A 12,375-nucleotide genomic window follows, 5' to 3' on the forward strand; every position below is an offset into this window, starting at 1 on the left:
TCGGAGGAAGAATCCATCCGAGGCACGTCAGGTCAATTCACAACTCAACCCAGAGTGATGACAGAGGAAGTCAACAGCAGAGGCCGCAATATTCTTCGCAAGCTTCGGGGCAGCAACAAAGCTCTTTCCGGCCGCTAGCTCCAAGAGGCAGAGGCGTCAGGGGCTTCGAAGGAAGATATGGAGACCAGCCCAGGAAGATCTACTGCTTATTTTGTGGTGAAGACAAGGGCCACAATACAAGAACGTGTTAAATCACCATCCAAAAGCAAAAGGAGATTGCAGAAGCCGAAGCCCGGCAAAGTCAACCAAAGCAGGTCCTGCACACTGCTTCGTGTCATTCACCCTACATACCAGAATATGTGGGTAATCATCCCGCAGCTTCTGTTGCTTCGGCTAGTCAGCCACAAGTTTCTTGGCCACAACTTCCACCTCCGTCGCCACTACAACCTGCCTACTCACGAGGTCAGCAGCCAGAAGGGAGCCAACAGACCCATCAGCAGCGAGATCTTAGGGAGGGGTCCGAAGCTCGCACAGTTAATAGTACTGTGCCGGAATCAAAACACAAATATTGAGAGATATCCTACCTCTGGCACAGTTTTACATTCACTGTCATTTTCTTTTTAAATAAGGAACAATCAATGTAAACCTAGCTTTCTTGTCATTTTTTATTTTTCCTGTACTAGCTTCGTTCATGTCAAAATGAAATATATCTTCGTCACAGACTTACGAGAATGCCAAAGCTACAAAGAGATATTCCTTCGGGAATGCAGAGCCAAAAATCACAGTGAAAGTTTCACCGAAGCCACAAAAAGTCGTTCTTAAAGAGCGCATCGTAAGTTTGCCGAAGCTTCAAAAAGCTGTTCCCAAGGGAGCGCAGTGTAAGTTTTCTGCTCAAAAGTCGTTCCAAAGGGAATGCAGAGCCAAATATCGTTGAAATATAAGGTGAAACACGAAAAGTCAACGCGAATACCGCCGAAATAGAAGGCGAAGAAGTTCAAAAGACGTTCCTTAGGGAATGCAGAACTTACACCGAAAAATAAACGGTGCAGCCGAAAAATAAACGGCAAAGAGATTTCAGTCATTCCTTAGGGAATGAAGGTTGTGGATGAAGCTTTGGATGTGTGTGTTTGGGCATTCATTTGCACATACATTACATCATACATTGCATACATAAACATTCATTTAGACATACGTCATACATCATATCACATAAATGACATCAATTGAAAGCGAAGCCGATCTTCTGGCAATGCTTTACAAAAAATGAAAAGATACCAAGGCACAAAGTAAGCTGAGAATTACAGCTTCATCAGTTCTGATGCGGAAAAAAAGATCTATTGTTCACGAAACATTGATGTTTTACAAAGCATGGATGATTTTTACGAAGCATAAAAGCTCTTCTTTATGAAGCATGAAAAGAAGAGAAGGTGTTTTTTCGCCGAAGGCTCAAAAATGGTATGTACATAAAGTTTCATGCATCGCAAAGAACTGAATTACAAACAGTTTATATATTACATTCAAATCTATAAGCACCAAATATACAAGCATAGTTCAGCAAATGTTACATTAATATTCTAGAAATGTTTTTACAATAGCTACTCTTCTTCCTTCAGAACTTTTTTTGCAGCTTCGGTCAGCAGTTTGGTAACAACTTCGTCTACAATAGCTTCAGCTATATTAATAATTTCTATTGCTTTCTTTGTTTCTGGGTCAGCCAATGGGTTGAATGGCTCTGGGGGAGGAGATAGTTCAGCTGCGGTAGAAGACATAAATTAGTTCGAAGTCACAAAAATAAACAACAAAGTTAAAAGCCATTAAGTAATACCTATTCGTCTTTCGAGTTCCGCAGCCTTTTCAGCTGCTTTCGTTGCTTCTCGAGTGTCATGAATATCTTTTTCGCACTTCTTCATTATTTCATGGGTCATCTCTCGGCCACCATTTTCCCAGATATCAGTGAACATTTTTCTGCCTATTGAGCTTGCTTCGGCTGAGGGGTCCTTCGTATCGTCGATACAGAAGGCAGCTTCGGCCTGGGCCAAGGTTTTAACATGTTCGCAACATGCCTTCTCCAAAATAGCTGCAACTCCCCTCGCACCAGAGAAGGCACAGACGTCCCCACAGACACTCAAAATCTCTTCAAAAGCTTCGGCTTCACCGCTAATCCACTCGATTACGCCCTCAGGGTCGCCTCGTATGAAGTTGTCTTCGCTTGAGTACGCGCCCACGTTGGCGAAGCTAGTCTTTATCTTTTTTACGCATTCCACAGATTTTTCAAAGCATCTTTCTTTTGATGCACGAAGTTCTGCAACTGTTTTTTCAAAATAATTTTTCCAGTACTCACTGGCATCTCGATCAGCTTCGGCAACAGCACATTTTAATTTGGCCTCAGCTAATTGTTTTCGAAGGTCTTCAATTTCACTTTTATGGGCCTCAGCTTGAGCCTTGAAACTAGCCTAGTCTTCTTTTATTTTGCTCACCAATGAAATTAATATTTTATCTTTTTCAAGGCCTTCGTTCCTTAGTTCAATTACTTCCGAACGAAGGTTGTTCAGAGCTATTGTGCATCCTTCGTCTTCGATATTTTTCTGTGTCCTGAGGGCATTGCTAAGGATCAAGCCCTGCAAAAGGAGCATAGTATTAAGTATAAACAAATGAAAAAATCGTTTTTTAAGTACAAAAAATTGATTTACACACTTTTATACTATTATATGCTAAACTGTCGGCCAATTCATCCTTCGACAGTACTGAAAGCCCATCTTCTAATGTTGGGAATCTGAAGCTTCTGCTCATCTCCCGGCAGACAGATATCTCTTTGCTGTCCGGGAGACAGTACAAAAAATCCTCTTCTCCGCTGTCGTTGAACATAGTGCCCCCCTTTAGATACTTCAGCTTCTGGGCATAGTGTTGAGCTTCTCGTTCTTCTTCTTTAGAGAGTCTCTTTCCCGAAGCATGACAGATGATATATTCAATAGTTTCTTTTAAAGCTTCGGGAATGCGGGCAGTGCACCGAAGGGCCCCTTCGTTCTCATCATCCTCCGCCACCTCAAATGGTGGGAACGCCACATAATAGTGGGAGCACATTATGGTCGCAGGGAGCCCTGGGAGGTCTTCAACTTCGCTTCCCGAAACATAAAACCAATAATCCCACCAGTTGCCCCACTTGTTGCGAGCACAGGGAACTAACTCCACAACTTCCGCCGAAGTCTTTCCAGTCCTCGGCGTGAAGGTGCACGATCCAAACTGTGCAATTTTACCTCCAATCTTTCTCTTTTGCCAGTGCAGATAGTAATTCTTGGCGAAGACCTCTACGGAAGGTTGTCCGCCGTACGAAGTCACCGCCCAGACATACTTCGCCAGGGCCACCATGGCGTTAGGTGTCAACTGGTGGACCTGGACCTCAAACCTCTGTAGGACCTCCGCCACGAAACAATGCGCGGGTAGGCGAAGGCCGGCGATGAAGAACGCCTCAAACACGACTAACTCGCCCTTAGGCTCGGGAATCTCTTCCGCCCCTAGGACGCGCCCAACACCGTTCCCAAAATACCATAACTGCTGCATATCCTGCACGCGAACCGAGGAAATCCTCGACACGCCGAACTCCACCATGTGACCCGGCTGTAACTCCACCGTCGCCAAATCGCTCGAGGTATCTTCAGATGATGAATCGGCCAGTGGCGCATTCGCAGCAGATGAGGAAGAAGACGACATCGCTACGTACCGTCGGCGGCGGCGCGTGGTTTGCTTGACGCGGGCCAGATCTCCGATGCAGAGGAACAAGGAGGGCAGGTGAGCGGGCGAGCGGTTTCAAAAGCTTAGGGTTTTCCGGCGCATGCAAAGGTAAGAGTCAGCCCGCGCCGCCCTTTTTATACACACGACGCGGCGCTTCGGGAAACCCGCAGTCCAACAGTACCACGTCCCATCAACGGTCACCTCAAAAACCCCCGCGGGACCACTTCGAGCGAGGGCAGCGTCTCCATCATCTAGCGACGTCTTCGGCACTAGATGACTCAGTTGAACTGGTCCCTCGGAGGGCAAATGTTGGGGCGAAGGCGAAGACGCTACCCTTCGCGCGAAGTCTTCGTCGCCTCGCTACACCAACGAATGCGAGACGATCGGCGCGACTGCCCTTCGTCCTCTCCATTGCAAGGCGAAGGCCAGACTCCGACGGAGTCTGCTAGTCCCGTGTCCTCATCTCGTCCGGAGGCCCACTGTAACGGGCCCCGCGTGGGCAAGCATATTACGTGCCTCATCTGTAATAACTTTTTCCTGTAATGACGGTCTGTAACCTCCCTTTATGGGAATATTCTAGGAATAGTCCGGGTATCCGAGGGCATAAACGTCCTTGTCTTGGGACGATAGACACTCGGGTAGCTATAAATACCCCCGTACAGTGCCCTTGAGAGGCCAGATTAACAGAGCAATTGTCATCCCACATTAAACTTTGCTTGCACTCTTTCCACTCCCCCGTTGGATCAACTTGCCTAGGAGAGCAAGTTCCAATAGGAGGAAGTGAATTGAGGTGCATCCTGAGTTACACAAGCAAAGGCGAAGCTCACCGAGGAACTGGGCACGGCGAGGCCTCAATGCCGGCGGAACGACGTGCAACGACAGCGGCGGCGCTGCGAGCTGGGTGGGAATGAAAGGGGCAGGGAGAGAGTGAATGGGAGGCGGGGGTATGCTGAGGGTTCGGGGTCTCTACCTTGAGGCCCGTGCGACACGCGTGGGATAGGGTCGTGGGGGTGTGGGCGACGGTTTGTCCGTGCGGAGCGCGCGGCGTGGGCGCGGGCGCGGCGGTTTCTAGGAGGGAGACAAGACTAACAGGCGGGGCCGTGGCGTCAGCGAGCGAGCGCGAATGAGAGAGCGGCGCACGCTGACAGGGCAGGCCCACGACACAGAGAGAGGGGGAGCGCGCGGGTGAAGGGATTGGCGCCGATAGGCCGGTCCCACCGGGCAGGGAGCGGAGGAGAGCGGGCGCGCGTGTGGGCGAGCTAGGCCTAATGGGCCGAAAGGTCCAGTGGAGGGGGTTGCATTTTCCTTTTTCTTCTGAATTTCTAATATCTTTTCTTTTTATTTCTCTTTTGAATTCAAATCCAACCAAGCCACAAATTCAAATTTGAACATTTCAAGTATATGCATCAAATAAAGATCAAAGTTTAGCCTCAACATAATGTAACAATTCATATTCCCATTAGGATTTGATTTATTAAAGTATTAATACATTTCCTACCAAATTAGGTCTTGTTCGGTTATTTTCAATCCATATGGATTGAAGGGGATTGATACGAATTGAGAGAGATTTTGACTTACTAGGGATTGGAACTCCCTCAATGAAGCTTTGTTTGGGTACTCTAGCATTGACTCCAATCCACATGTGTTGAGGTGGATTGGGGTGTAAATTAGTTTAAGTTACACCCCAATACATCTCAATACAAGTGGATTGGAGTTAATACTAGAGTACCCAAACTAGGCCTCAATCCATATGGATTGGGGTAAGGTTACCCAACCTAGAAGCAACACCTCCCTCTTTTCCTCGAGCGGTCTAACCCCAAACCCTAAACCATGGCGCCGCCGGCCCCATCCGTCGGTCCCCGCCTCCTACTCCGCCGCCTCCTCTCTACGGCTACCGAAGCGGCGGCGGAGACACCTGCGCCCACCGCCCCCAGCTCCGCCGCCGCCGCGAAGCCGGCGAAACAGGACCCGAGGCTGCTCTACCGTCGTTTGTCGGCGCTTGGAAGCGCCGGGGAGGGGAGCGTGTCGCGGGTTTTGAACAAGTGGGTGCGGGAGGGCGGCGCGACGCGAAGCGACGACCTCGTCAAGCATGTCAAGGAGCTCCGCAAGTACAAGCGTCACGCCCACGCCCTCGAGGTATACGCCTGGATCCTCCTTGTCTATCAACCAGGCGCGCCCATTCGATTCCAGTTCTGGTTTGGCAGTTTGTGATCTATGATATCAACCAGGCGCGCCCATTCGATCTCAGTTCTGGTTTGGCAGTTTGTGATCTATGAATCGTTTAGTGTTTGTTGGCTACATGAGTTTGGGAAGAGTTGTAATTAGTTAGTAACCGCAATTAGTTAGGAACCCTCCCCTAGTCTGGTGTTGGAGATCAATGATGTCGGTGGTTGAATGGGGTTTTGCCAGCCCAGTGTATCTTGGCCTCCGAGGACAGGTTCTGTGAGGGACTTGGTGCTGGCTGGCAAGATAAATAAGCAATTGACGGGAGGCAGTGTGGCTGGCAAGATAAATTGGCAATTGACTGGAGACATTCTGGTTGCAATTGCTACATTGTCACCACCCGTGTTGCCCATAGCGAGATTGAAACACAGACTTGAGCAAATCACAGATAATCAAATGACACCGATATATGAGGGAGTTTGACTCCTGTTCTTTCCTGTTTCTCAATTCTTTCTTGTCCCCCCTTTTGTCTCCAGCTTCTCTCCTATATAGCTACCACTTGGTTCTGCCAACCCAAAACTGCAAGGTCCAAAGGCCATGACAACTGGGCCCACATATCTAATGGTGCTAGGTATGATAATGTTGCCCCCACGAAACATTGCTTGTCCCCAAGCAATGGCTTGAATGCCACTACTGTAAGTGCCACCAGCATTCATGGCACATTCAAACAGACTGCAAACAGTATCCTCCCAAGGGCATACTTGCCCACAGCAGTACTTCTGTGATCAGAATGACCTCTGAGTTGAAAGTTTTGAACGCCAAGGATGTGAAATCAAACTTCCCATTTGATGCAATACTCATCACACCATGTAGCAACTTCTATCAGTACCTCTCCCCTTAGCACTTCATGGTGGCTCCAAAGTCCGAAGATTGAATTAGTATGTACAGCCAGAAGATGCAGAAGACCGAAACACAAACACTGGGCATTCTGAATTATGTAACTCATAATTTTGACTCTGACAATTTGCTCACCTTTCAGGGGGCGCAATGCATGAAATTTCAATAAGTAATCATGAATGAGCAAGGCAAACTTTAGATTGTGCCCAATAAACTCTCCACTAGAACTGCAGGATAGATGTAGCAGTTGAACATCTGCCCTGACAGCATCAAGAATCTTTAGCAATCCTGTGTGAGCTCTTCTAAAAGTTTTCAAACTAACAGTAGTTTTAGAATCAGCTACCTGAACCATAAATGCACTTTTAAGATTTTCTTGTAGTTTCAAAATACTTGGCAAGCACATATTATGTTGCCTAGCTCTTTCTTCTAGGTTGAAATCACTCATCCAGAATAGTTCAAGTACCTTCTTTCTTTCTGTTAGATGAAAAATAACATATCTTTCTGCTGGCATTACCTTGAAAACTTGATTGATTTCAATCATTGTTTTCAAGTCGTCCGATTAATCGCGATTAGTCGGGCAGGTCGCCTGGTAGTGGCCGATCAGCCGGACGACTCGACTAGAGTATCATGTCGTCCAGGTCGTCCAACTAGTCGTCGATTAGTCGTCTGACTAGATGGTAAATCGACCAGGAATTGTCCAGGCGGCTAGGGTTTTCTAGTGGGCTATTGGGCTTCTATTTTTTCGGCCCATCTACAGTAGTATAAAGGCGATGCGCCGCCACCCCTTATCACCCCTTGAAACTTTTCCTCTCCTCTGCCGAGTCTAGAACATAGGCTGCGGCTCTAAAACATCAGCAGCAGCTCCAGAACATCGGCGGCTGCTCCAAAACACTAGCGACGAGATGAGCTACTCATCTCAAGGTTCCCCCTTCTCCCCTTTTCCTATCTTTCCTATTGTCTGAATTCCGATGAATCTGAATCTGTTGGAGAAGTTGCTGCTGCTTTTTGCTTGGATGATGATATGCTCTTGCTAGTAGGTACTGCATTACTGCTTGTAGCCTTGTATTCAATATTTCAGTTCTGCTATAATGCTATATGCCTATATTGCCTTTCACTCTGTTACTCAGTTTCAATTTCAGACTTATATAATGCCTATTGCAGTATTGCTTATATATACATATATATCATATTATATATACATATGTCCAGAAATATATAGGACGATTAGGGGACGATCAGAGGTCTACCAGGACCGATTAGGCGTCCTAATCGTCGCCCTAATCGCGATTAGGCGCCTGGTCGGTCCTTTGGAACGACCAGCTGGTCGCCCGACCTGAAAACAATGATTTCAATTATGCCATATCATGCTATCAAATATATACGTTGCATCAACCACTCCAAGTACTTACTTTCCTGTCCACATCAAAGTAATCTCCACTTTGAGCTAATTGCTGCAGTAAACTGTGGTGCATGCCAATGTCAGCTGGTATTTCATACTACACAACCAGTCAAGAAATTTCAGCCAGCACCTTAGGGGCATCACCAATTCGCCATCAGACATCGTCGGTGGCATGAAAACAGCCTGCTCTAGATGTGTTGTCTGCTGTGGCCATTTTCCTTGGGAGACATTTCATCGAACAATACATATGCAGGTTCTCTGGATACAACATCAACCCCGAACACAACCTGCTCATCTAGTGGCCGTGTGTCCTCAAGGGGGCATTCACTTGAATACCCTGTGGACAACATCCTCAAACACCACTGCTGCCACGGAGAACACCTGCTCATTGTACCTGAGCTGCTGCTCGTGCCACGTTGAACCACTGATTGCTGCATGGTGCTGGTTGTCCAATTAATTCATGTTCTTGTAGCGTGAACAGTGTTATCAAGTCGTCTGAGTAATCATGATTAATTGGCCTGGTCAGTTATCTGCATCTGAGTTGGTCCACCGACCAGATTTGGTCTACCTTTCGAGTCGTTCGATTAAGGGCCTGTTTGGCAGAGCTCAACTAGCTTCAGATTCACCAAAAATAGCTTCACTCCACTAAAAATTATCCAAACGCTGTAGACTCACTAGATCTAGATTCACCAAAAACTCTAGATCTAGGAGCTAGATTCACCATTTTTTAGGAGCTCCTCAAGGGGTGCTTCATGGACGACTGACTGTTTTATACCTCTTTGTGGAGCTAGGGGGAAATTGTCCACCAATGCCACTAGATATTCACCCTGCGTACTGGTTCATTCTATTCGCTTCCCCAACTGATTGAAGCAGCGATGGATATATTGTGTGAGCCTCTGGGCTTTCGTCACCGACCCCTGCTCCCTGCCCCGGCAAGCTCCTTAGCTTCGGTGAGCCAGTGATGGCCAGATCTGGTGGATCTAGTGGCCGTCTGCCTCCCCCACCCCTTTTCTTCCCCCAATGCCAGCGCTCTTACCCTGTTTGTGGAGCAGCGCTTCTGGTTGTGAATCTGGAGCTGCTGTTTTGCCAAACACTTCCCTTGTAGACCACTAGTGGAGCTACTCCATGGTGAATCCGAGGTCAGATTCAATTTTTCAGCAGCAAACCTCTGCCAAACAGGCACTAATTGTCATTTAATTGTGGTTAGTCATCCAACTAGGGATGGGATGACCAGGATTTCTATTGGCGCTGGGTGGGCCTGTGCACGTGGGCTGCGAGATAGAGCTTTTGGGCTGCCAATTTGGCCCATTAGGGTTAGGCCTACACATGTCCCTCCAGCCTTCTACTGTCCAAACACAGATGTCACGGGAGGGGATGCCAAACAGTAGTGGTCCTGTCCCTTCGAGTTCGTGTTTTCACACAGCTTCCTGTTCCTGCCTTTGCCAGGCACTCAAGCACTCCCTCAACCACTGCAGCAGCCAAGCACTACCAGATTCTGCCGCTGGGTGCCTTCTTCCTTCATGAAGATGAAGTTTCTGTCCTCCAATCTTCTTTAAACTTCTTGCTACATCTGCTCTGCTTTAATTTCTGATTGTAACCCTGCCTTTTCTAGCTTTGTTGCTGCTAAGATCATATCAATCCTGGTATATGCAGGATGACTAGGCTTGACTAATCGAGCTGGTTGATGTCTACCTGTGACTAATCATCTGGTCGGTGCCTTGATGACTAGGATTAATCAGATAATTTGATAACATTGAGTGTCAAATTCAAGTTAGAGTAGTGGGAAATATGCAATTGCTCTTCTTTGTACATCTGCTATTGATGCTTAAGTTATGGTTGTTATTACTTCATCTATAATGTGGGATCATTCTCATGCAGTTGATGGATTGGATGGTCAATGCAAGGGGTATGAACATGTCACACACTAACCATGCAATACGTCTGGAACTCATCTATAAAGTGCGTGGTCTTGAGGCAGCTGAGAATTATTTTGCTAACCTTCCTGATCCAGCGAAAAATCATCGAACTTACGGCTCCCTTCTTAGTTGTTATTGCTCAGCAAAAATGGAAGAGAAAGCAACAAATCTCTACCGCCAGATGGATGAACTTGGCATCTGGTCCAGTACACTACCCATCAACAATCTTATGTCCCTTTACATGAAGTTAGACCAGTATAGGAAGGTTGTTAGTCTCTTTGAGGAGATGAAACTGAAGAATGTTAAACCGAATAGCCTCACATGCTGCATTTTAATGACCAGCTATGCAGCATTGAACAAGATAGATGACATTGAAGAACTTCTAAAAGAAATGGTAGAAAAAGATGTGACTCTTGGGTGGTCTGCATACAGCACACTTGCTTCTATCTATGTAAATGCTGGACAATTTGGAAAAGCAGAATCTGCTCTGAAGAAACTTGAGGGCCTTATCAGTGCTCATGATGACAGACAGCCTTTTGATTTCCTTCTGAGCCTATACGCTTCACTAGGAAATTTGAGCGAGGTCAATAGGGTATGGAATGTGATAAAGTCCAAATTCTCGAAGGTAACTAACACAAGCTACCTTGGCATGCTTCACGCTCTTTACAAGCTCAATGATATTGACCGTATGAAGCAGATCTATATGGAGTGGGAATCTAATTATGAAACCTTTGATGTAAAGCTGACGAATATGATGATTCGCAGCCATCTGAAGGTTGGCATGACCGAGGAAGCAGAAATGTTGGTGGAGAAGGTCAAGGAAAATGGTGCAGAGTTTGACACCAAAACATGTGAGTTGTTTCTTGATCACTACATGGGCACTGAGGACATGAACTCAGCACTGAACTGGTTAGAGAATATGACTAAACTCTCCAAGAAAGCAGAGAAGCTCGATCAGGACAGGATCTACAAGTTCCAGAAGTATTTCGAAGAACACAAGGATGCTGACGGTGCAGAGAGGTTCTGCAACTGCCTGAGGACGCTAGGGTGCATTGACGGGAAAGCATACGAGTCTCTCTTACGCACATACTTGGCAGCCGGTAAGAAAAGCTGTTCACTCCGCCAACAGATAAAAAACGATAAGGTTGAGATCTGCTATGACATTGGGAAGCTACTCAAGAGGTTGGGCGACAAGGGGCGATGAGATACATATTTATCTTCGTTTTTAATTTGAGAGAGATTAGTTCTGTTGATCCTGTACGTCCATGAGCATCAGAAACCAAATGTCGGTCCAACGGTTGAAAATGTATCAGTTCTTTCGTTGTTCATGAAAAGGATAGCTCATGGCTGGGCTGGTATCGTTCCGGCTTTTGCGTTCTTACAAGAAGCAGTGGGGAACAATAAGATTCTTGTAAGTGCAACGTGAGGTCTTGTCTAGCTAGGCTTTTTTGAGATACACTTTTCTTCTGAAATGAAATTGCTGTTACAACACGAATCCTGCTACAGAGCCGCTTCACTTTCCATGTCTAAAGTCAGTGTGCCGTCAGGACATCAGGTTTATGTCGTGACAACGATATGTGCACGCTCGCGAGGAGTGTAGTGTGGATAGGTCTTTGTGAACAGAGCAGCAATTCGTGCTGGAAATAATTGGCTGCAGGACGTTAGTCCAAAGCTGTCTACAGGTGTGCTATGCTTCTGTCGTGTCAAACCGCGAAAAATGGTGAATCTGAAACCGAGATAATTCTTTTTTGGTGGTAAAGACATACAATTGCTGAACGTCGTAGTCTAATTCTAGACGTACTGTATCATTGTTGCCATGTAAGTGTCATTCTTTTGTCATGTGACCATTTGTTGTCAAATATACTATCATAAACTTCCTTATGACTATCCTTATGAATGGTTTTCGTAAAACACTGCGTAGTGTCAATTTATACTAGACTATAATATATGCTGTCGACAATGTTTCTGCTTCTAGAAAATTTCAAACCTTGCCAGCAACGTTGTGGCATTTGTTGGGGGTGTTTTATCTGTTGCGTTACGTTATATGAAAACTAGTACAATCTCTCTCTCTCTCTGCTGTGCGACGACACATCCTATTTGATATCCAGTGAATATATGGTTCATATATTAGATATTAAACTGATAAAAACAAATATTACAATTTATCTTAACCAAAAGACGTAGAAATGTATGAGTTGAAAAAAGCTTGACCACTTTTTTATAGCTCGCTCGGTGGCTCGTACTTCTTCTGCTAAGGAGTTGGTACTATGT

The 12,375-nt window shown here is 46.2% G+C and overlaps 1 protein-coding gene across 1 annotated transcript; it reads left to right on the forward strand.

Annotated features, from left to right (window-relative positions):
- Positions 1-5,523: 5,523 nt before the first annotated feature.
- LOC103635083 (pentatricopeptide repeat-containing protein, mitochondrial-like) lies at positions 5,524-11,597 on the forward strand. The gene is made up of 2 exons (NM_001301549.1): positions 5,524-5,865; positions 10,067-11,597. Exons 1-2 carry the CDS (start codon positions 5,560-5,562, stop codon positions 11,306-11,308), a joined length of 1,548 nt encoding a protein of 515 aa, NP_001288478.1. The 5' UTR covers positions 5,524-5,559; the 3' UTR covers positions 11,309-11,597.
- Positions 11,598-12,375: the final 778 nt, after the last annotated feature.

The sequence above is a fragment of the Zea mays genome, chromosome 8, assembly GCF_902167145.1.
Source record: "Zea mays cultivar B73 chromosome 8, Zm-B73-REFERENCE-NAM-5.0, whole genome shotgun sequence".
Classification (NCBI taxonomy): Eukaryota; Viridiplantae; Streptophyta; class Magnoliopsida; order Poales; family Poaceae; genus Zea; species Zea mays.